At 42.4% G+C, this 24,593-nt stretch overlaps 1 protein-coding gene across 10 annotated transcripts in view; it reads left to right on the plus strand.

The window, feature by feature from the left end:
* SLC35D4 (solute carrier family 35 member D4) overlaps positions 1-24,593 on the plus strand; it is a 154,031-nt gene that overhangs the window by 73,413 nt on the left and 56,025 nt on the right. For 6 of the 10 annotated variants that reach the window (XM_075585071.1, XM_075585077.1, XM_075585089.1 and 3 more), the window contains 2 exons: positions 8,690-8,759; positions 11,676-11,769. In XM_075585071.1, the coding sequence (XP_075441186.1) occupies positions 8,690-8,759; positions 11,676-11,769 (164 nt within the window). Of the gene's footprint in view, positions 1-2,982; positions 3,018-8,689; positions 8,760-11,675; positions 11,770-24,593 lie in introns of all 10 variants that reach the window. The other 4 variants (XM_075585076.1, XM_075585092.1, XM_075585096.1 and 1 more) reach the window with 2 other exon arrangements.

Here is a 24,593-nt window from a genome sequence, read left to right on the forward strand (position 1 = left end):
GTAAGCTTTACAGGGCAGGAACGTGTGCACGGTACAAAAAATATATTTGTGACCATAGTTATTGCTCCTTAGTGACTTATCCTCATAAGCACTTATACATGTTTCAAATACAACATATTGCACTACCTGCCCTTTATTTATTTATTTTTAATTGTATTTATTTTTCTCTTCAACTTTATTGCACATACTCTTATGCCCTCACCCGAACCAAAATAGTAGCTTACTTCTTGTGGGACACTGTGGGGAAAATATTCAACTTTGCGCGCCTGCGAGTGACGTCATTGCGTCTTCGGTGCTCGTTAAGACACATATTTATTTATTTTTTGCCTTACCCTGATTGAAGGTTGATGCTTTCACCGAAGCGTTGGCTTCATGTATACTGCTTAAGACTTTCAGCTAACTATGACTGGACTTAGTTGCGTTTGCTTCACTTGAGCGTCATTCCATTTGCCCAGGACCATGTCGTCTCGAGCACCCAGCCTCATTTGCTCCGGATTTTGTCTCTTGTAACTCTGACCTGATCTGTGGTCGTCTACTATTCCAGGCCACAGGATAATGTCTTTTCTAAAATATTAAACTTTCCCAGATGATCCCATGGTGTTACCCCCTCCCCCCCCCCCCCCCCATATTTTATATTATGTTCAGAGGTTCCCAGGGCAAATCCTCTCCAATGCATGTTGATCTAACGATATATACATACTTCTCCCCCACTCCCTCTTTCTTTTTTTAAAGACTAGCTCACTTATTTCAGAAAAGAAAACAAAGTTCCGCTTCCTGCCATTAATTATATTTCTTACTGCTCTCATGCTGCCACAGGAATAACTTATGAGGTGATATCACAGCAGTTTAGGGCTATGCCTGTAGTTTTTTCAGTAGCTGACTTACTGTATGGCTGCACAGAGCCACAGGAATGTGGTAGGATTAAAATAATCAGAATACAGAGACTGTTCAGAGCCTCCAAGTGGGGAAGAACTACTGTATGTACAGTATTAAACTCTCTGAATTCAGCACTTCTGGGCTACGGCATGGAAGGGTTTATGTGCTCATTATTTGAAGTTCATATCCATTTATTTAACATTTATTTAATTGTTCCTGCATACGGAGTGGCTCAATGAGTAAAGACACTGATTGGCACTGAGTTTGAAGCAGGGGAGCCTGGTTTAATTCCCGGTGTCAGCTCCATATGACCTTGGGTAAGTCACTTTATCTCCCTGTGCCTCCGCCACCAAAAATATAGATTGTAAGCTCTACGGGGCAGGGACCTGTGTCTGCAAAATGTCTCTGTAAAGGGCTATGTAAATCTAGCAGCGCTATACAAGAACATGCTATTATTATTAATATAGGCCATAGTTAATGACATTTATGTATTTCTGATTGATATTTCTACTGTAAAAATGCATAAGATTCATAAATATACTTTAACAGAAACAAAGGAAACACAGTCATCATTAACTTATGTCTAAAATTCACATTTTAAGCCCTAGAACAGGTGTCCAGTCCTCGAGCCACCAACAGGCCAGGTATTAGGGTTATCCCTGCTGCAGCACAGGTGGTTCGCTCAATGACTGAGCCACTGATTGAGCCACCTGTGCTGAAGCAGGGATATCCTGAAAACCTGACCTGTTGGTGGGCCTTACGACTAGAGTTGGCCACACCTGCCTGTGGTCTCATTTGGCCAATACATTGACACAATGGGGACAAGGTCATTGGAGAGAATCCTGTTGCACACATGCATGCCAAGCACTGCTAATGTCCATCGCTTTACTGGTGGGAGTCTCGAGAAAGAAGGAACAGGGAAGTCACGTACCTAGGATCCCTCTAGAAAATAAAGAGAAATATATAAAGCTATAAAAGAAACCAAACACGAGATAAAAGTGTAACTAAATACAGAATGGGAAGTTCAGTTTTAAAAGCAGGACTAGTGTGGTGCATTAATCAATAGCCAGGGTGAACCGCTGCATGTTGGGCCTGTTATTAAAGATTTCCAGAGAGGTGCATCTTGAGTCGTACAAGGCAGAGACCGCTCCAAAGAGTAGGAGCAGCATAACAAGCAGCATAACAATATATAAATAAATCACAGTACAATTGGTGTAGTTTAGGGGTTCCTAACCTATGAAGCAAGTATTACTGGTATGGTACAAAATGTTCTACAAATTGGTATCCCACACAAATTACATGTAAAGTTGTTATTAAAAAAGCTCCAAAGTGGGCGATTGGTCGAAAACTGCCATTCAGGTCAATGGCAATATCTGATCTGCCCCTTTTGGAGCCTATTGGCCTTAGGGGTTATTCATTAAAGTGTGGTAGTGTTGATCGGGCGAGACCACACAAACTCCCATTGAGATAAATGGCAGTTTCTGTGCAATATCGCCCGATCAGCACTATCACACTTCAGCCCTTTGAGTGTCGGAGGTTGGTAGCACCGACCTTCTGACACAGCGCAGTCACATGACCACGGCGGCCCTTAACCTGGAAATGAAAGAGGAGTCGTCCTCTACCGTTTCACTTTACATCACATCCTATGCTCGATGGGACCCCATCAACGCTGGAAAGAAAATATCGCTGACGTCGGCACTACATCATGGCTCCCCTGCAGTGTCAGACCCTGCGACGTACTTACTACGTCTTGGTGCACCCAAAGGGCTAATTAAGAACCCCTTAGGTTTCTCATTGTAGCCGAGAGCAGAACATTGCAGGAAAAAAAATAACCAAAACAAAGTTTATTTTGTTGTTTTTTACTGCAACATTTAACTAAAACTATAAGGAAAAAATAAGGCGAGGTATAGATACTCTGATACACTTTTCAAATTGTGGTAAATAAATGTGTGCTTTTGTTATTATGATTGGTGAGATTATACTTGAAACCAGGACATACGTGAAAACGAGAGGTCACTCTCAATGTATTACTGCCTGGTAACAAATTTTCTAAACAAACAAATCAAAACACTTAACTTACATCTCCTTCTAACTTGTATCTTGCAGTGTGATACTGTTGACCTTTGCTTCCCGTCCAACAGGTAAGCTAAAAGTACAACTGCAGAACATATATATCAACAAAAGATACCCAGTGCTACATCAAATGTAACAAAATGCATAGTTAAATACTTCAATGTTGGTATTCTCTTGAATAACGTTCATTTAATGAAACCCTTTGGCCAAAGTGTTATAAGCCTGCAGCCACGTCACGGCATGACCAGTATGCAGGTCCTACACCACCTGTGAAAATTCTCATTTACCCACTACCTACCTACTAACCTCCAACCAACTGATACCAGTTGAAAATTAATAAACGCACAATGCCAACAAGCTGTAACACCAGGACCCACCACATCATATATATATTTTTCTTGCAAAATGAGTGCTCTGTGAAGCCGAATGTATATAACACAAGAAAGACGCCCAATGCTACATCCAATGTGATGAAATACATAGGTAGATACTTCAATGTTCGTATTCTCATGAATAAGGGTCATTTAGTTAAACCCTTTGGCCAAAGTGTTATTGTCACGGGAGACCAGTACTTGAACACCAAAACCACCGGGATCACTAGCACCAGACAGGACAAAGTTGTAGAATAAAATGGGGTTTTGTCAATGTTCCAAATTGACAAACGGGGTTCAGTTGATAATAAGTAGTTTATTGTACGGTATGATCATACTCATTCAAAAGTCTACAAGACTCTCTCTCTGCCAGGGTGTGTCCAGGCAGCAACCTTTATACATTTTTGGTTCCTTTGTCTAAAACTGTTACTCGGCAGATTATACTAACCACTCCTTAATTCTTAAACCAATCATCTTACAGCTCATTAAACCTGGTAAGGGATGGGCCTGGGGGGGAAGGGGTTAAGTATAGGCCTGGGGGGGGGGGGGTTACGTACACTACCGACACACTTTATTGAAGTGTGGTCGGTACCGCAAGCCGGGAAATCTCCCGGCTTGCTAGTGGCCGCCCCTCGATGACGCGCGGTCACGCGTCATCGGGAGCGTGCGCCCCCTGCACGCGTGTCCAGGGGCTCCCCGAGGGAGCCCTGGTGTCCCGCGATCGCGGGACAGCGGCAGGGGGTTCCGGGGGACCCGGGGGACCCGGCGGACCCGGCAGCGGTAGGGAGAGCGCCCCGATCGGAGGGCGCTCTTCCGCTGCTTCGGCGCGCGCCCGTCACACTCGGGCGCGCGCCAGGCTACTGCTGCGGCACAGAACGGGCAAATGCTCGAATAAACTGTGCCGCAGCAGTAGGTTTAAGTATAGGCCTGGGGGGTTTACGTAGGTTTAAATATAGGCCTGGGGGGTTTAAGTATAGGCCTGGGGGGAAGAGGTTAAGTATAGACCTGGGGGGAAGGGGTTAAGTATAGGCCTGGGGGAAGGGGTTAAGTATAGGCCTGGGGGGAAGGGGGTTAAGTCTAGGCCTGGGGGGACGGGGTTAAGTATAGGCATGGGGAGAAATGGTTAAGTATGGGTGTAAGGAGTACAGACAATATTGAATTTAGTATTGTTTACAGTACCTCTTCAACCAGTCCGCAGGGGGGCCTTCCATTGGTCCACAGGGGGGGGGGGTAGACTCGGGAGCCTTCAACCGGCCCGCAGGGGGGGCCTTCAATCGGCCTTCGGGGGGAGGCTTCAACCCCCTGGGTCCTGGGTGGGACGACCCGGCGGAGGATTCCGGTAGGGCCTGGGGGGACGTGATGCCAATAGTGGGGGGGGTTGATGCCATTAAGGGGGGGAGGTGGATGCCAATAGGGGGGGGGGGGTGGATGCCAATAGGGGGGGAGGTGGATGCCAATGGGAGTGGGGCAGGTAGATGCCGGTGGAGGGGGGTGGTTGCCGGTTGGGTGGAGGGGGGACCGTGTGGATGCCGGGGGGGAAGGGACCGTGTGGATGCCGGGGGGGGGGGGGTCGAGTGAGGAGCAAGCTGCGGCTCGGAGGGACGCGTGGGCTAGGCCCAAAACAGATGCCGCGGAGGAGTGGAGGGCGGGCGCGGAGGATCTCTGGTTGCCGGGCCGGTAGGTGTGGGGGCCTCGGGGGGGGGGGAGAGTCGGGGGAAGGTGGATGCCGGTGGAGGGGGGTGGATGCCGGTGGGGGGGTGGAGGGGGGCAAGAGACCGTGTGGATGCCGGTGGTAGTGAGGAGCAGGCTGCGGCTGGACTCCGCGGGTGCCGGTTAGGGGGGGGGGGGTTGTCGAACGGGACAGTCAGACAAAAAACATACTAGAGAGAGTATACAGAACACTGTAGGCAGACAGACAGACACAACAGTGACTGAGGGTGAAACTCAGACACACACAATCACATTCATAGGACAAATAACAATTAAATCATGGATTTACTTAACGTTTCTGTGGTGTTGTGTATTTGAATAACCAACTGCACAGCCGGGAACATTCAAACACGCTTTTCCCGCCTGTGCAGTTGCTTATATTAGCTTAGTCCTCCCACTCCCCGCCCATGAGGAGGGCCCTGATTGGATCCCCTCTCCTCATTATTAATTTTTTTTTTTTTTTGACACGTTCTTTTTTTTAAGACATTTTTTTTTTTAAACACACGGGGGCCCGCCCCTGACTCAACAGGCCCGGGACGCCAGTGCCCTCTGTCCCCCGCTGATGGCGGCCCTGTGTATGTCTTTATCTAATATAGCGCTATTAATGTACATAGCGCTTCACAGCAGTAATACACGTGATAATCATATAAATAGCAAATAATACAAATAACAGGTCATGGGAATAAGCGTTTCAAACATATAAAAGTAACATTTAGCAAAAAGTAGTCCCTGCTCTGAAGAGCTTACAATCGAATTGGTAGGTAGGGAGAACGTACAGAGACAGTACGAGGGCGTTCTGGTAAGTGTGTCTGCAAGGGGCCAAGGTTTATGTATCGGGTGTATAGTATCAGCCACAGTGCTACTCATATATTTCGTTAAGCAGGTGGGTCTTAAAGGTATACTGTATAGAGCGAGTGCTAGTCGGGTATTGAGGGGAAGGGCGATTCTGATTGGCAAGAAGATGCTACCGGACAGTGATGTGATTTAACATAAAACATTAACATGCATGTTTTACACGTTTTCTACAGATGGTGTATGGCCTGTTCAGGGCAATATACTTCCAATATACAATTTAGTGCCAAATTGAGTTCCCAGCTTATTGCTGTAATCAAGCTTTATGATTTGCTACTAATGCATATCATATTCGAGGGAGTCAGTTAACATCTCAGATTCCCTCATCTGCTGGCCAGAATGTAGTTAATGAATTCTGTACAGGAGGTGGGGAGGGCTCTGTGGTCTTGTGTACGGATTCTCATAGAGCTCAAGCTCCTACCGGGAAAGCACCCGGAAAAGGTTTCCAGTGGGCAAAGCATGAGACTGAAGCAATTAGCTTTGGTGGAAACCAGCTCAATTTGTGATTACCAAACATCATACTGTACATTTAGCATGGAAGATCTGCAGGACATTTCATGCCATTAGTCAATGTGAAAAAGATGGTAGTAATGTTGAGCCTGAGACCAGTATAATCAGGAGCTTAAATGTGTGGTAATCATCTTAAAAATCATGTCTATATTAATGGTTTTTTCTATAGCAATAAATACAAAACTTACAACTGCTCTGCATCTCTCAAAGAAAATAAATAGAGTTTCGTCAAATGTGTATTAAAGGTGCAATTCTCAACAAATATGCAGAAATAAAGTAATCAAAGTACTCCAAATAATTAAAAACAGATGATTAAATATTTAAAGTTTCTCCCACAAAATCATATTGTATTTGTTTTAACCACTGAGAGAAAAGTGCACAACTTTAAGAAAAATGCATTCGGAACCCATCATGTTATGCGATTTCTAAACACAATAAAACTGACACTTAGGGGCTTACTCTGTATCCATGAAAGCGGCCAATCAGTGGGCGTTTTGGGCTGAAATTCTTCATTAATGTCATTGCTTAAGTGAATATTGAATAAGCCTTTTGGCAGCATATTTTTTAGTACTTTGCTGGCTTCCCGCCCCTGCTCCCCCTACCCCCCCTTTCTCTCCCGTCCTGTCTCCCCACCCCCCCCTTTCTCTCCCTTTTGGATGGATTTTACCTTTTCAATTGAATTACCCAGACTCCTTGTCTGCTGGGAGTGAATAGGCTGGTTTAAGGAATCTGGCTGTACCTTTTTAATGTGATAAGTATGAAAACGTTAAGCTATATTTTTAAAAGCTAGGTTTATATTGAATGCTAATTTTAGCAGATCAACACTAGCAGGATAAACTTTCAATAATGTTTTTTTTTTTTTTTTTTAAATGTGTATATATATATATATATATATATATATATATATATATATATATATATATATATATATATATATATATATATATTTTTTTTTAAAAACATCAGTAACTCTATGTAACCCATCGATGTAATATGATTCTACGCGGGACTGCAACATTAAAAATCTATAGAAAATGAAAGCCCAATAGGCTATTCACCAAAGGGCGACATGGGACTGAGGATGACCCCTGATTCCCCTCGGTCAGAGGGGCCGAAAGCTGATTGGTTAATGGGAAGCCGGATAATTAGTCTGGAAAGTTGTAGATTGTTACCAGGTAGGGAGAAGGCAGGAGTTTAGGGTTTGGTTGAATGTGTGTTGCTAGGGTAAAGGGAAGGGTCAAATCATTGGCTGAGGAGTGGTAGGCAGGGAAGGGTCAAGTTTGGGCGGGAATTTAGGCATACAAATAAAGGACAGAGGCAAGGTACTGTATTATCACTTACCCGTGAAGATCCAGATTCCTCCCCTACCTGCTGTTAATGTATAGGTTTATATGTATATAAATAAAAATAAGTGGTTTATTTGTCACAGTACAAGGTTGAAAAGGGGTTAATTCCGAGCATGGTCTCGCAGCGGTGCGCAAACTGTGGGGCGCGACCCCCAGGGGGGGCGCGAGACTGTCGGCGGGGGGGCGCGGGGTTTACAGAGGCCCCGTGCTCTTCCCGAAGGCACTTAAATTAAGTGCCGGGGGAGCTGCAGGGCCTCTGTAAACCTAACTTACCGTAGCTCCTGCGGCTTCCTCCCTGCGTCGCCATGGCAACGCGGCGTCAAAATGGCGCTGCGAGGTCATGTGACGTCACGTTACTATGGCAACACGACATCATTACGCCGGAGCGTGGGTAAGTTGGGATTGGGGGGGGGGCGCGGGAGTGAGGGGACAGCCGGCAGGGGGGCGCAGGGAAAAAAGTTTGCGCCCCCTGGTCTACGGAATGTTAAATTGTTGGTGGGTTACAGGTCGCTTACCTAACTGTCTTCGGTGCCACTGCCACCTGCGGTTCCACATTCGTGGTGGTCGCGGCACTGGAGGATTAACACTGTAGGGGGTATCACTGCAGAATCTCGTTTCCTCCAACCTGGTGCCAGCGACAGTATTTTTGTGCATGGTCTCAGGAATGGTTAAATTGTTAGGTTCCTGGCTGGAAGGCGGAGCCATTATTATTTATTAAATGTTTCTCTGGCTGGGAGGCGAGAGGTTGATTTCATTATGTAATGGTATGAGTTATGATGGTTTAATAAATTGTGCTGCGGCCTCACCACCACCTTATGTTTGTGTCTGGTGTAAGTAATTTCAATTAAGCCAAGCTTTGTTTACAGGGTAATACAGTTCCCGTGTAATAACCTTTTCATTGCTTTTCTCCTGTGAAGTGAAACTCCCTTTTCTTTTCTGTTTTTGTCTCAGGGGATCTCCTCAGTGCCTTGGAGTTTCCATTTCTCTATTTCTACAGGTTTCACAGTGGGTGCTGTGCCAGGTAATCGCTCTGCAGGGCTGGGGCATTCTGGGCATTCTTTGGTCAACAACCACATCTTGGATGTGTTAATGTGCTACTTATTGGAATTGGCAATCATTACCGAAAATTCTAATGTTGTTTTAAAGGAGCAGTCTTTAAAAGAGAAGTCAATGATTCTTTATAAGCCTTTTTATTCTCTGTATACAGTATAGCCCTTTTTTCGTCCATAGCTCAAGCTCTATGGAAGTGTCTGCTTGTGTTTTTTTCAAGCAGTTTTGGGCTCTGTGAATCATCGTGTGCGATAACGCAGGGGCGTGAAGCAAAAAATAAATTCTGCCTGAAACGTGACAAGTTGAAGAAGTGTATTGCTACTGTTGTAGAATTTGGTGCATGCTGTGCTAGTATTCTGCGCTAAAAAAACGACGTGCGCCATCTTTAAGGCAAAGAAGGAAACCAACGCAGAAAGTAACGCAAGCCGCACATTTTGAAATAGACCTGCACTAATATGCAAATGTAACTCCTCCCACTTCCTCCATGAATCCCTCATCTCATAGACTCTGCTGGGCGCAAGTATATTTCTGTGCGAGTTGTGACAAAATAACGACTTTTAGAAGCAAACATTATTTCTTCGTACTTCGTGTAGCTTCTTAGACAGTGTATTAATACATAATAAAATACATATTGGTTACAGTAATTTTACATATACAATAATTAAATATATAGACAGAAGATTGGAAATGCCGTCACTAATCTGTATAAGGCATTAAAAAAAAGTTGGATTATCTGAGCACTCCGTAACATATTAACAATAAACCTTTTTTTTTTTTTTATTCGACGCAATAAATTTATATGCCTGTGTTGAATTTAGAAATATCCCAGCAACATTAAAAATATTGAAAGTTCCACCAAGAAAACATTCTTAGCGTCTTAAAATGTAACTGAGCACAAACTGCATTTGGAGCAAATCTTAAGAACCCAATTAGGCTTTTGGGCTTTATTTAAAATGTGAATGACTACATCCGTCCCAATTACTAGATGAGAAGTTTGGTCCAAAAACTCTACTCCACATGCAAACTCATATGTCAAATATTCCCCACCAAAAAATGAGTGTGCTTTGCAAAACGTACAAAATGTACCGGATGTTGACGAAATGCTCAGTGTCACCGATACAGCGTTTCCGAAGCAGGGCCGGCTTAATGGCGGTGCGAGCAGTGCCACTGCAACAAGCCCCGCGCTTACAGCGGCTCCGACCCAACTTCCGTAATCACAGTTTAAATGTTGTGGTGGTTAAATTCACTACCGCAACATTTAAACTGTGATTACCGAAGTTGTACCAGGGGAGAGCGCATCTCCAGGTACCAAGCGTCGCCATGACGACGCAACGTCGCATGACATCGTGTGGCGCGTGGGCGGGTGAGTTCCCGCGCATCGCGTGATGTTGTCATGTGACGGGTGCGGCGCCGGAAGGGGTAAAGGGCCCTGCGCACACAGTGCCCCGGGACCCCGCCATGTTCCCAGTTGGCTCTGAAATATTTCTGACCGCATAGGTTTAAGTGGTGATATGATTTAGTGTAAACATCTATTGCTATTTCGTAAAATAAAGATTTCATATTTCACTGAACTGTCGTGCAGAAAAAAAGCCTGGATGCCGTTTAATTCATATTGTATATATATTTTTTCTAATAATAAATGGGAGTGTTTATAACTGGATACATATTTTCTTTGGGAGCAAGCTTTTATTAAATAATCTACGGGGGGAACATGTATGGACAGAACACAAAGAAATTCTTACGCCTCACCATTGTGTTCCGTTGCCATCTTTGGCCATCACAAACTCAGATACCACAGGTTGGTAATTTGATACTACAGTAAACCGTAGACTTGGCATTGGCAGTATTTCGAAGTATTGCCTCTCCTTCGCCTGGTCATCAAGAGCCAGGATATTGAGCAACTCCTGTAAGTCCTTCCAGGGATAAGCAGCGATGCTGCAAGCTGCATATTACAGAGTGTGGGTGTATCGCACATTTCCTATAAGTGCTAACTATGAAGTAGTGTGTTGGTCACGGTGAATAGCAGTATTATTATATGTTCGGAAATTTACCGCAAGTAAATTAAATTGCACTTTTAAGAATTTTCTTTTTTATACTAACATATAGCATATACTAACACAAATAGTGAGTGTTGTTAAAGAAGGTCTGTGAACCCGAAAACTACTGTACAAACAACATGTAGTATTGCCAAGAATACACACCACCCCAAACAGAGTGCAGCGAAGTAGTTCACTCCGCAGTCCATGTGACCATGGACGGTAAAAATGAAATACCATTCAGGACATTCACACCTGCCAGTGGTGAAAGGGCTGTTAAAGTAGCAGTCATACTTTCAGTTATTTTAAGAGAGCTGAAACCTTTAAAAAAAGGGAAAAAAGAGGACAGCTTGTTAGAGTTATGTTAGAAGAAGATAGAAACAGAGACTGGTTTTGCAGTAAATCCACTTGTATTTAAAATAATATTTATGCAAGTGAAAAAAATTGGGAGGTATTATATACTCCTAGTACCAACACCCTAGTTCAGGAGCGGCCAACACCAGACCTCAAGGGCCACCAACAGGTCTGGTTTTAAGGATATCCCTGCTTCAGTACAGGTGGCTCAGTCATAATGACTGAGCCACAAATTGAGCGTCTGTGCTAAAGCAGGGATATCCTGAAAACCAGACCTGTTGGTGGCCCTTGATGACTGGAGTTGGCAGCCCCTGTCCTGGTTAAACGATCCTGCCAAATCAGTTCTTTGGGGGTAATTCTATAGAGCCCAAAGCAGCCGTTAGTGCTATTTTCATTCAAAAATTCCCATTTACTTTAATGGGGATTTTCAGCCCAAAACGTCCAATTTGCTAAATTAACCTCTAATTTGCTGTATATTTTGTGTTTATTTCTTCCAGTGGGATTTTGGGATTCTTGCTGGCGCTTACTTCAGTGAAGTTAAAGGGCAGCCTCTCCTCAGCACATCATGCGTCTTGGAGTTTCTTTGCCAAGGTGAGATTCTCACGATTTGGGATGTATCGCTGCTGTAACATAGTTACCTGTTATTCTTACATGTGCTAGCTCTAGCAATACAGTGTCATTCATCTGCAAAATCCTCATTGGTTCTACAAATTTGCAATCTTGACTGCTACAGAAAATCTTTTCAGTCAGAAACTCGGCGTTGACAAGTTAACCAAGTGACACAGGAATTCTACATAAATACAGAGATGCAAGTCCATAAAACCTGAAGCATTTTCTCCATAAAATTTTAACCCCAAACGAAAGCACAGACACACAGAGCCATTATAATAAGTGTATCATTTAGCTCCGTCCTGACGCCTGCTACTGACACTGCCCAAATTAGAAGCCCATGGAGTTGCCTTCATAAAATTGATACTCACGCCAGGATTCAATAAGCACCGATGTGGGGTTTTGCACGGACATCCAGTAGTGTCTGCCATTGACTTGAATGACCGGTGACACCGGTGGGAGAGACCCCACATCAGTGCTTAGTGAATCTTCCCCCTAAGAGACACATAGTGAAAATGTCAACACTTGTTTCAAAATCCCATGATACCTGACATGATTCCTGGCTGCAATACTAATAGGAATGGAGCACCAATGTTAGCATTATTACTCACAACCCCCTTGTCCTTCATCTCTCACTTTCAGAAGCATGAAGTATTGTAAATTATCATGTATTATGTTACACTACATTTCTCGGTGGATTTTTTTTCAGTGTTATATTTCTTAACTTTCTTAGAAAACCTAAATAATGTAACCTAGTCATTTGTGTTGAAAAAAAGATATGTCAATAACTTAAACCTTTGCTACATTTAGTGACATACTCATACTTTAATTGTTTTTTATATTGATCCAGAGGAAGGCAAAAAAAAAAAGCAAGTGCTTTATCTGACAATTATCTCTCTTTAGGAGAAAAATCTTTGTTGACTTCACAAGAATACAATGTGATCTTTCTCTGGATCAACTCCTTGGATCAGTGCTCTGCTTATGTTTCAATTTGTATGGCTAAGCCATGTATACCCATTCTTTTATTTAATGTATTTACTGTATCTGCCATCACAGTCTCCAAGACAGTAAATGCCACTTATCTTTACTGTAATGAATCCCTTCATTTCGTGCTGGTGACATCCTCTTCTTCAATCTCAAGAGATATGATCCTGTATAAATTGCACTGTCCCCGTGGCAACAAACTCACTTATAAGGTCCATGTATTGACCCTTGATATGTTAACCTTCAGAATGCCCTCATGACGGACCAGGTACATCAGGGCCACTTGTTAATTTTCTCGGGGCAGATCGGGCTGTCTGCTCAGATAGGGCTGGCAACCTGACTGAAACAGAAGAGGAGCCCCCCCCATCACTTTCATTTCCACCATCCAGGCACCAGCTGCGTTATGTGATCGCTCCAGGAGAGATGTGCCGGGGTTCGTTGGCACTCTAGTGCGGCCAGACCCCTTGCACTGTAAAGTTTAAAGCAGGAATCTCATTGTTTTGCCCTCACTTTTATACAGAATGGGAATAGGGGGGGAGGGAGCTGTGTTTTCTTCAGCTATACTTGCTGGTTAAGATACCAATGGTCCTGTACTTTCTGGTCCCTCCCTGGTATTTGAATGGCCACCCAATAGGAAGCCGCAACAGATGAAGCAGTAATGATATCTCTTCTTAATTGGAGAATAAGCAAAGAGAGCAATCCTAATTTGGATGATCGTTTCCTCAAAAGCCAGAGCTTCCATCTCTCTTTTTTGGCAGGTAACTCTTCTCTGCACTTTCTCCAATTCCATAATATCCTCCTTATGATGAGGTGCCCAAAATCTACTCCTTACCCAAGGAGAACGAAGAGTTATTTTTTCACATGCTCCTCTGAAAACGGCTCATTCCAGGTTGCATTTTATTTTTATTTTTTGCTTAATACATGCAGCATTTAATTACCTTCAAGGGAAAGCCTTAAGATCTTTAAGCTGCAGATGGATCAGTTCTCCTGTGATTGATCAGCGAATATCCTGCGCCTCGGGTCCACCTAATGGCCGCCTTTCAATCAATCCCTTAGTCAGTGGAACGCAACAGCTATAAAATAACCTTATATTGTTCTGGGTAACACATTTGTAGCTGAGCTTGAAAGCTGTAACAATAGACAGTCTCCTGCTGGGAACACAGCAAGAGACCGGGTGGCGATAATTTGTTGCCAAAGCTCTTGCAGTGCTGGGCTCAAAAAGAGGTGCGCCCGGGTCTGCTACAGCAACCAGGGGAGAGGCTGCGCAGTAAGTTAGAACTAATTAAAAATAGCACTAAGAGTTGGAAAACGTAAAAGAAAAATCATAAAAATGCAGTAGGTATTATCGAGTGCTAATGTACTGATTTATAAAATAAATATCTGTAATGCTCCAGTTTAATCAAAATAAGTAGCCTTTTGTGCTTACACTAGTTTCCTTCAACTTGTGATTTTAGAAATGTCAAAACATTATTAAGAGTGTATTAAAAGTCTAATATATGAAGAGCAGGGTTATCAGTATCCAGGTCTCATTATTTTTGTTGAGTTTTTTTCTTAGTGACCAATTAAATCCCCAGACTGCCAGAGGTACAAACGCTTCTTTTGTTTATTTCTTTTTTAATTTTTTTTTTTTTTTTTAAAGAGCCCTTTTTGCTTCTTTTACTTATTAGACTATTGTTACAAAGAATTCTAGCACAAGTGACTTCACAGCAATACTCAGTGGAAGGTACAGTAGTTTCACCCATTGAAAAAAGTAAATACTGTATATCTATCCCTTGAGAGAACTGCAGCTCCCAATAAAGTCATGACCAGGGTGTCGTAACGTTTATTCCACGATGAACAAGGGTGTAGATACACTCCGGGGCGACTGTCCATTTGTACCCTACATGCCTGATACCGACATGTTTGTGAGTTTTTAATTCAAGTTCAATTTTATATTTAAAGTAAAGGTTGCTTTGCACTATGTATCTCCTTGCACTTTTGAGGTAACGTTTGATGAAGACATCGAATATACAAAGTATCCGTGTAAACATCTACAAAGTATCATTCCCATTCTTTGAAAAGCTTGTAGATTACTGTACCTCCACTTGTGAATTTTGACACACATTGCACTGTTTTGTTTTTTTGTACCCCCCTATTCTCCTATGCCCTGAGCTTATATGTGCCCTTATTAGACTATACCTATTAGTATTATTAATGTGATACAACTAAATGAGATCATTTTCTCTGGAACAATTTTAATGCATACATGTGGCATTTTGGTTATGGCTATATATCTGTCCAATTATTTGGTATTAATCAGACTTCTCAAAAATATACCCATAATTTTACCAAGCATGAAAGTATCCGCAGTTCAGAGCAGTGGTGACTGAAATAAAAGTTGCACGAGGAAGAAAGAGATGCACAGTAATAGTGACAGACATTGATACTTGCTTTGTGAAAATGCAATTTACACCCAATAGAAAATGACATGTTTACCTTGAACATTTTCATGCTGAATATATTAATTCGATATTACTCTTTGCACACACGGTTCAGTTATAATTGAAGTTTTATCAATTTCTTGTAGAGCATTTTAATTGCGTATTTCTCTTATGAAATCGCCTCATAATGCTTCTAAATATTAGTAACTGGCATTCACAAACTCCCTCAAGCTTACAGATGCATGGAATAATTTGCCTGCTGCGATTTTACATAAGCTTTCTACACTTGGCAAACTTTCACATAGTGAAAACTAAATTGGAGACCACTTCATTTTCTAGGATTTAGTTTAGATGGTAATTTTAAAACCAATAGTCCTACAGTTCAACAGTGCCACTCGGACCACTAAATACATGCTCGCGTGTAGTTACCGGAGCAACAACATAATGTTTTGTTGCATCCTCGCGGGCACTGGAAAATCTGAGACATTCTAAGAGTAATCCTCAACGCAAAGCCTTTCAGTGCTGTAAACGTGGGGAAACATTGCAAGCAGTGCAGCGCAGGCCCCTGCAGCATTACACAAAGTTGTGTGATGTTCCCCCTGTCTCTCTCTCTACTTGTTCTGAAGTGCCTTGTTCTATTCGCAGCTGCATTTAATCTGAACCCCTTTAGTGTACATCTGCGTCGCCCCAAAGGTGGGCAGCCTTTGGCGCAGCTAAAGGGTGTGAGGCGTTTGCTGCCGTTCGCTGATGTTTGGTGATGTTAAAGCTTCTCTGTTTCAATCTGAAACTCACCAGCCCTTTTAGCCCCTGTACCCAATTTTCCATCTCTATCTGTCCATGAAATGTCTGCGAATTGACTGTATAACCCTGTACTTGTAATGTAACCATGTATTGTTATAACTCTGTGCCCAGGACATACTTGAAAACGAGAGGTAACTCTCACTGTATTACTTCCTTGTTAAACATTTTTATAAATAAATAACGAGCCAGAGTCATTTACTAAGAGGTGCTTGGCTACAGTGGATCACGTGGCCCATTCTCTTAAATGGATTATTTGGTGTGCTAGGTCTTGGCATCACTTAGTAATTCCAGAGCCCCTGGGGGCCCTCTCTACATCCGGTGAAGTGGCCATTCAAGCCGTTATTGGACAAAAATCCCAGTTGAAGTTAGTGGTGTTTTTCAGCCGGAAACGGTCTGAACAGCTGTTTTGGCAGATATAGGATAAAGAGGCGCCTTAGTGTTATTTTTCAGTTTTGGAGAGTGAACAACTACCTGTACTGCAGCTTTCACCCTATCGCTGCCAGAGGGGACAGCAATGCGTGGGTGACATCACCGCGGTCATGAAACACAGAGCATTAATGTGACGGAAAGAATACCAAAGCAATCCAACACATGCAATAGATATGCAACCACATCGTCTCAATGGGGTGCTCGCTGATCACTCGGTTTCAAGTCTAAAAGCTAATCCGAAAGGTGCTATTTCCAAATAAAACAATTATAACATTTACTTAGTTTTAATGCACCGCATCGTCGTCTGGTAGCGCCTCCAACAAATGTCACAGCGTGTCCTACGTGTGGATGGAAAAAACCTCCTGTGGCGCTGAGGTAAGGATATGGGTGTGGTCGTGGATAAAGTTCCTTTCTTAGACAGTTACCTCAAGAAAAAAGACAAAACATACAAAAAAACACTGCAATAGTGCATTACCCATTCGTTTTGTTTTTTTTTGTATATTTTGTGTATTTTTTTGTATGTTTTGTCTTTTTTCTTGAGGTAACTGTCTAAGAAAGGAACTTTATCCACGACCACATCCATATACTTACCTCAGCGCCACAGGAGGTTTTTTCCATCCATATATCTACTTCTGGTTGGGAGAGACCAGAACAACCTTTGGGCAGCTCCAGGACAATCTTTTGGACTTTTGTATCACAGGTTTTTAATTGTCACATGTATTAATTTGATTTTTTGTCACACGAGCGCTATATTGCACTCAACATATCACCATTTGTGTCCTACGTGTGACAGATTGTCAGACAGGAAAGTTAATGCCACCTCAGACATGACCGATTATTATTTTTTAGACCCTAGTAATATAAAAATAAGTCACACAGACCACAAATATTGGATAAAGAAACATACAAGGTCTGCACTTCTACCAAAAAATAAATTAACATAACCCAGCCAAAATGATATTATGGGGTGCACATACCGGGAGAAACGAATAAAGATAACAAGAAAAACCTAACCAGTAGGTATAGAACTCCCCCCAAAACTGCATGGGCACTCAGGTGTGCAAAAAACTGAAATCCAATGTATTACACACAGCACGGTGACATGCACAAAAGTTTATAACAATTCAAACAAACAACATCATCAGGGGATACACCCAAAGATGTAGTTACACAGCTAGTTAATTCATTAAGTAAACACAGGAGACCATAAATCGTGAGGGGAAGTCGAATGGACCCTCTCAGGAGATGTGTGTAAACGTACCCGGGTACAGTACAGAACACTAATGTAAATAACACAGAAAAGTAATACACAAAACTAATCAGAAATAAATCTCATATCAAGATGATCAAACAGAATGTGTAGCTAGCAGAATACCGCAGCCTATTAAAGGCTATCGAAGGCACAAACCCAAATAATTAGACTCGATAAACTAAATTAAAGTGGGGGTGATATGAACCGAAAAAATATAAAGCCGATATTGCTCAGAAATGTGTATATATAAGTAACTGTGATGGGGTTCACAGATGAAATGGGGCTGCACAAATCACCTAGTATAAATATGGGAATCGACGTATACCACTCTTGCATATAAAGTCCTGTATTGAGTTGCGGCGGTGGGTTAAAAGCATAAATACAGCTCCAAGGCAGGTATGGATGCAGGGTACATCCGTGAGTTTTCCTGGTATGACTGGGCATATCGTGATGACATCGCCCAACACGCGCTTCACTTGAGGATTAATCAGGTGTTAGTTTTATTAAATTTTAAGGGCAATCACCTGGATACATATCACATTTGTTCTGCAATAATGCATTTAGAATTACTAAACCTATATACAGTGCTTCATAACAACAAAAGGATACATTTTTGAGGTTTTTACTTTTTGTTACTATTTAGCTCACTCTTTATTTAAGGCCTTGCTAACAGCTATATGAATTGTTCTTTCACCAACATATGGTTCTGATTCCCAATGTGTTTTGTGATATCGGTCACTTGATCAGATGAATTGGGAATTCGGAGTCAAGCTGGACTGTTTTTGACCCATGAGAGACACCGTCCTGTTGCTGATCCTGGAACACTGTGCCTGTGTGCGGTCTTAGGCAACAAGCGGATGTGAGATCCTTTTGAAACTGTCTGATACGAAGTCGCACCAGACCCCTTCTGTTTTCAATGAAGCTGATACTTTTTATTCAATGTGAGTGCAATACTAACTTTTATTCTCATTTATCTGCTACATTGAGTTAAACTGCTGCAGTTTTTTTTTGTTTGTTTTTGCCATCTTCTTTTCACTTGTCCATATGACCAGCTGAGAGGATTGAAGCACCTCGTTGAGGAAGCTACATATGCCAGAACTCAAAAGGGATCAATTTCAACTGCACAAAGAGGGCTCTGGATAATTAGTTACATGATCAATCACTTTTATCTGTACCCCAATCCTTGGAGCATTGGTCTTCTGGTGATTTCTGGAACACTGGAGCTTGGTGACTGGTCATTTATATTGATATATTTTTGGTATGTGCTATGTGAGCCCTCATTTGCCTCGCTCTTAAGGAGTTTGCATCAGATGGACTATTTACATGGCTGTATCCAGTATCTCGTACCTTTTTCAGTGTGCTGGATCCGTGCAGGATGTGTGTGTGTATGCAGATGCTACAATGATGGGCGCCGGGAACTTTTATTAGTAAACATGGAGTCGTTAGTTACATCTGTTTACAGTTCTTATTATCCATAACTCCTACCATATCTGAGAACTCAGGACGGGGAATGATAAACAAAACAGGGTTTAATTAGGACAGATAGAAGCAATCTTGGGTAAGAAGGATAACAGGCAAGGTAACAAACAGGACTGGGAAACAAGGAAAGGAACTGGCAAACAGGGACAGAACTGGGGCATAGACAATGATCTGGTCAGGTAACAGGGACGTGGACTGGCGAGTGAACAAAGTTGAAATTCCAGTCCACATCCCTGTTACCTGTTGTTGTCGTTGCCCATGTCCTTGTCTATGCCCCGCCCTGTCTCTGTTTCCATGTACATGTTCTCCAGTTTCTTTCCCTGTTTCCCAGTCCTGTTTGTTACTTTGCCTGTTATCCTGCTAACCCAGGATTGCTTGTATCTGCCCATATCAAACCCTGTTTTGTTGATCATTTTCCTTCCTGAGTTCTGTCATTCTCTCCAGTGGAACACCATATTTTTGCCCCCAAAGGAAAATGGATCTTCAAAACTTTCTTGATGAACTGGCAGATGCAGTAGAAGCTTGTGGATGGAGTTTGGTGCCCTGGTTACCGAGAGCGCCTATACCTGTGCAGACCTGCTGGCTTTTCTGCAACTCGTTGTCCCAGCTCCAGTCGCTAGCGTGGCATCTGCTGAAAATATCATAAATCTACCCATACCTGAATAATTCAATGGGAAACCTAAAAAGTTTCACTTTTTTTACGCAGTGCCAGGTACAATTTCTATTTGAGCCTTTGACTTATGCTACCGATAGGGCTAAAATTGCCTTTATTATTGGAAAACTTACAGGAGATACTATGCTCTGGGCTTCACCACTATTGTTCACAAACAATCCCTTTCATAACAATTATAGAGACTATGAGAAAGAATTAAGGGGAATCTTTGAAGGACCCAAGCTTAAAGCAGAGAGATGGCCTTGTTAGACAGGAAATAAGGTTCTGGGAATCCTATCACTTATATTTCCAAGTTTCGTAGTCTTGCAGCCAATACCGATTGAACTGATGGCAGTTTATCCGCATTGTTTTGTCGGGGACTAACGGATGAATTGCCACGGGTTGCGCTTCCTTCCATGTTAAACTATCTCAGATTTATCTTGGCAAATAGACCAACAGCTATCTGAATGGGGACTGAACACAGACGGACTAGCAGAGACCCCTAAAGAACATTATCAGGTGCAGACCTCGATTTCTTTTTTTTTTTTTTTTATTATTATTTTTTTGTAGGAAGAGACCCCATATCCCATGCAGATTGTAATGTCCTGGAGCCCTGTAACACCTACGGAGAGGTATCAATGTCGCCAATCCAAATTATGCTTCTATTGTGGCTGGAAGGACATTTTCTCAACATTTGCCCAACTCGCCCATCACGGGAAAAACAATTTGCCCGACGGTTAAAAAGTGGGCTTTCGTCAAGCAAAAGAAACATTGGGGAACCCTCAATGGATCTTCAGATGGTGCTACCCTGGACATTGCAACATGGCCCGCAGACTGAGCTCCAGAAGTATCTCCGCAGTGATCGTGTGAGCACGGTACCACTGATGCTTCACATCTTACCGAGGTAAAGAGGAAGAAAAAGAAGGAAGGAGGTTTTCAGCATACCGTAGAAGTTGCAGAAAGAATTAACGATGACTCTGCAACATCAGGAAAGCATGCATTAGAAAAGAGCCAAAATAAGCTGCAGCCTAGAACGACTAGCAGAATTGTCCCGGGAGTGGCGGCCAAGGAGAAGGCTTTAGGTGGCATGGACGATAACATTGAGTTACATGACGCCTGTCTGTCCTATTTATCAGCACCAGTTAGTGAATATTCCAAGCATACCTCTGAAAGTGAAAACTCATTTGAATAAGACGACATCGAAACAGAGGGAGGAACTCACAATGACCAGGACCTGGATGTCACGCGCGACGATGAGATTGGGACTCCACTGGCCAGTGCCTTCCACCAGTAGGTATTAAAGTAGTACCTACATTTCCCTTGCTGTGTCCTGGTCCTCAACCGTTGGTGGATGTCCCTAGGAGGGGGAATACCGTCAGATTTGTTCATCCGGCACCTAGTAAGAATCTAGTTCTGTCCTCGTGATGCAGTATTGCAGTTGTTCACCAGGCTTAAGTTTAAGAAGAAAACTACAACTCCAAGAGGCATTGAAACACAGGTCCGTCCCACTTTCTGGTTGAACCCTATTTAAAGGTCAGGAAGTCATATGCTCCTGGCATTGCAACTTTGTTCCTGAACAGTTCACGTCTACTGCGGTACCTGTCAAGCCAAGTACCCAGCATGTGCTCTATTGTGTTTCACCTCGGAATTCCTTTTGACTTTGCTTTGTTTAACCCTCAAATACCTTGCTGCCAGATTGTGTACAACCTCGGAATTGTACTGGACTTTGCTTGCCTGATCCTATCCCTCTGATATTTCCTTCTTGAGTTCTGTCATCACACCAGTGATCTCAGACTAGACATCCTTGTCAGCATTGCTTCACATAGTCTGTACTGCTGTTATGCATCCCTAGGGACCTCATTCTCAAATCCCTAGGGAGGTACTGTGGCATACTAAATTCTTGTGGCCCATCCCCGGTCCACTTAATGTCTCTTAGATCCTATGTCCCTGGTATCTTTGCTTGTAGACATCTATATGGCACAGACGTCCTTGTTCGTCAACCGCTGCATTCATCTTGACCATAATGGAGGGGGGTCGGGGGGAGCTCTATCTTACAGGACACTTTGCATATCTTGAACATAACAGGGACAGGTCACTCTCTACCTACAATATAACATATACACAGGCTACTGTATATACATTGAGGCTCATCCAACTGACACCTCCTGGAACTTGGTTCCAGAACCTTCCCCCTCAGTATATATATTCCCTGATGACATCATTCGACACCTTCTGCCAAATCATTTCGCATTGGGTGACAAAGTTAAACCTCTAGAGTCCTCAACCCCTTAAATCTTAGTAGTCCCTAGCAGGAGGCTACACCTATATTTTTGTAATATATATATATATATATATATATATATATATATATATATATATATATATATTTTTTTCACATTTATTTCAAGTCATTGACAAACCATTTGTGTATATATTTTTTTATTTCCCATATTGTCATATTTTCATGTTACTTGGGATTTGATATTGATTATGTGATTTGTATAGTTTTTTCGTATCCTTCTTCCCTCCTCACATTTTTTCCTTGTACTGTACACTGTATTTCTTAGCAGCGCACATTTTTTCTAGGTTACACAATTGGGGAAATATCTTTAAAAAAAAAAAAGTTGTGGTACAAACCTATGTTTCAGGACACACTTTAGGCTTTAATTTTAGAAAGGTTTATTCAAAATCTTGAAACAAAAACAGTATTTTGTATTTATTTAAAAGGAAAAAAATAAATTGTTACACCGACCGTGACCTTTTCAATCCCGCGGAGGTCTGCGCATACCTACCGGGACACGGAAGGAGGTCAGAGGCAGAGGACGCCAACACAAGAACTTCAACGGCCGGTTGTTCCTGACTCGAAGTTGTGTGTTAATTACATCTTTTTTTCTTAGTTAACGGGGACCAAAAACTCTGCAAGTTAAACTTGAAACTATTGTTGGTGGTGGCAGAGAATTAAGGTATATTGGGATGGGTTGAGGGGAGATATTACTCATTTCCTCTTTGGAGGGGCTGGGGGGGAAGGGGCGAGTCAACTAGATAGCTGCGTGTATTAACCCATGTTACATAAACAAGTAACGGGCACAAGTCACATGGTTTTTATCCTAAAAAAAACCTGCATTGGAAACTGAATAAACCCACCTTCTGGGGCATGTCCTTAACTCCCCCTCATCAATCTCTAATTCATTTTTTGAGGCTTGGGGAGAGAATTTTTTTTTTTTTTAATTATTATTAAGAACTACCTGAGTATAAAAATACCCTATACCGTTCTTTCACCCCTAGAATGGTGCCCCCTTCATTCACCATTGCATTTGTATAATTAAAATACACGTGTGGACACCCACCTTGATGGGAGCAACTTTAGTCTTTGAAGGGGAAATATGTATCTGATCTGTAACATTTAAACAAATACAAACCAGCGCCCACACACAATAAATAATAATGTCCAAATGAAGCCAAATAGAATGAAAGTCCAATCTGCTCAGGTCAATACTTGGGGTCCATGGAATTGATCCGTGACATGCGGATAAAGACAAAAGAACAGATCATAGTGTATACTGCATGAAAACACCAAACACATATAGACAAAACTGACAAAAGAACATTTAACATGAAACACAGAAGCTGAAATAATTAAACTAATTTAATATAAAACACAGAGGAGTCTGTAGCAGCGGATCGTCAAGGGGTTAAAACCCAGAATCCTACTTACAACCAGACCGGATACAATCAGCGTGGAAATCCAAACAGTGGCTATATAAAGTTGCACATGGGCAGTCTGTCTGGTAGGCCGGCTGGAATGGAATCGGCTATTTTTGGGTATCTGCTCTGGAAATTGTTGATATGCACACGCTAAAAAGAATGTTTCCCGATAGGACCGAAGGAAAAAGGAAATACATTCTGAGATCTGTTCTAGTATTGCTTAACATGGGAGGCATACATTATAGCAGCAGTATGGGCTGATCGTGATTTTTAGGGGGGGCATTTAATTTTGGAAAGGGCTCTCCGTGCCCTTTTCAGAACGGTTTTTATTTTCTAATCTGATGCGTCCGTTCAGGAGACTAGTGTGAAATATTAAGTGTCCGGGAGGTTAAAATGAATCTCTCCCCAGAGGCCAGTGCAGTCTAAAAGTTACCATGGTAACATCAGGAGCCAGAGATTTAAGAAAATCTGGATTTTTAACACTGGAAACCCCTGTTTGTTTTTTTAAGAGCAGGACAAGCTCAAGGGGCAAGATACAAGATATATATCAGTTAATCATATACTGAAGGCTTCTGGGGGGCAAATTGCGCTTTAACTGCACTTAACCAGGAATGTGGGGCTGTCACCTTAACCCCCTCTTTGCCAGAGAGGCGTTGCTATGCGATGTGTTGCAGGCCCACGCAAGGGGTTACAGTAGTTCACTGAGGAGCCATAGTCTTAACAAAGAAAACACATTTGTCATACTTGTTTTGGGAGCGTTGACCCTTTTTATGAAGGTTACAGTGATGTGCAACTATGAGAACAATGTGGTATTGGACTTAATCAGTGCGTGTCTTTCCGCTCCTTTTTGTTTTGATTTGAACTCTGACTCCAAGGGAGCCGTTTGTTTCAGTATTTTGCTGTTCAGAAAGCACATGAGAATTGCTTGGAAGTCTCAGAGCAATGCAGCTCACTGGACAACTGAATGGGTTAACAGAGAAAGTTACTATTCATTTATTTGGCAGGAGTCTTGTTGTTTTTCTTTTTAGTAAACTTTAAAACTCACACTCATATTTTTTTAAGCATATAAGGCCCCCCCAAAAAT

The sequence above is a fragment of the Ascaphus truei genome, chromosome 2, assembly GCF_040206685.1.
Source record: "Ascaphus truei isolate aAscTru1 chromosome 2, aAscTru1.hap1, whole genome shotgun sequence".
Lineage (NCBI taxonomy): Eukaryota > Metazoa > Chordata > Amphibia > Anura > Ascaphidae > Ascaphus > Ascaphus truei.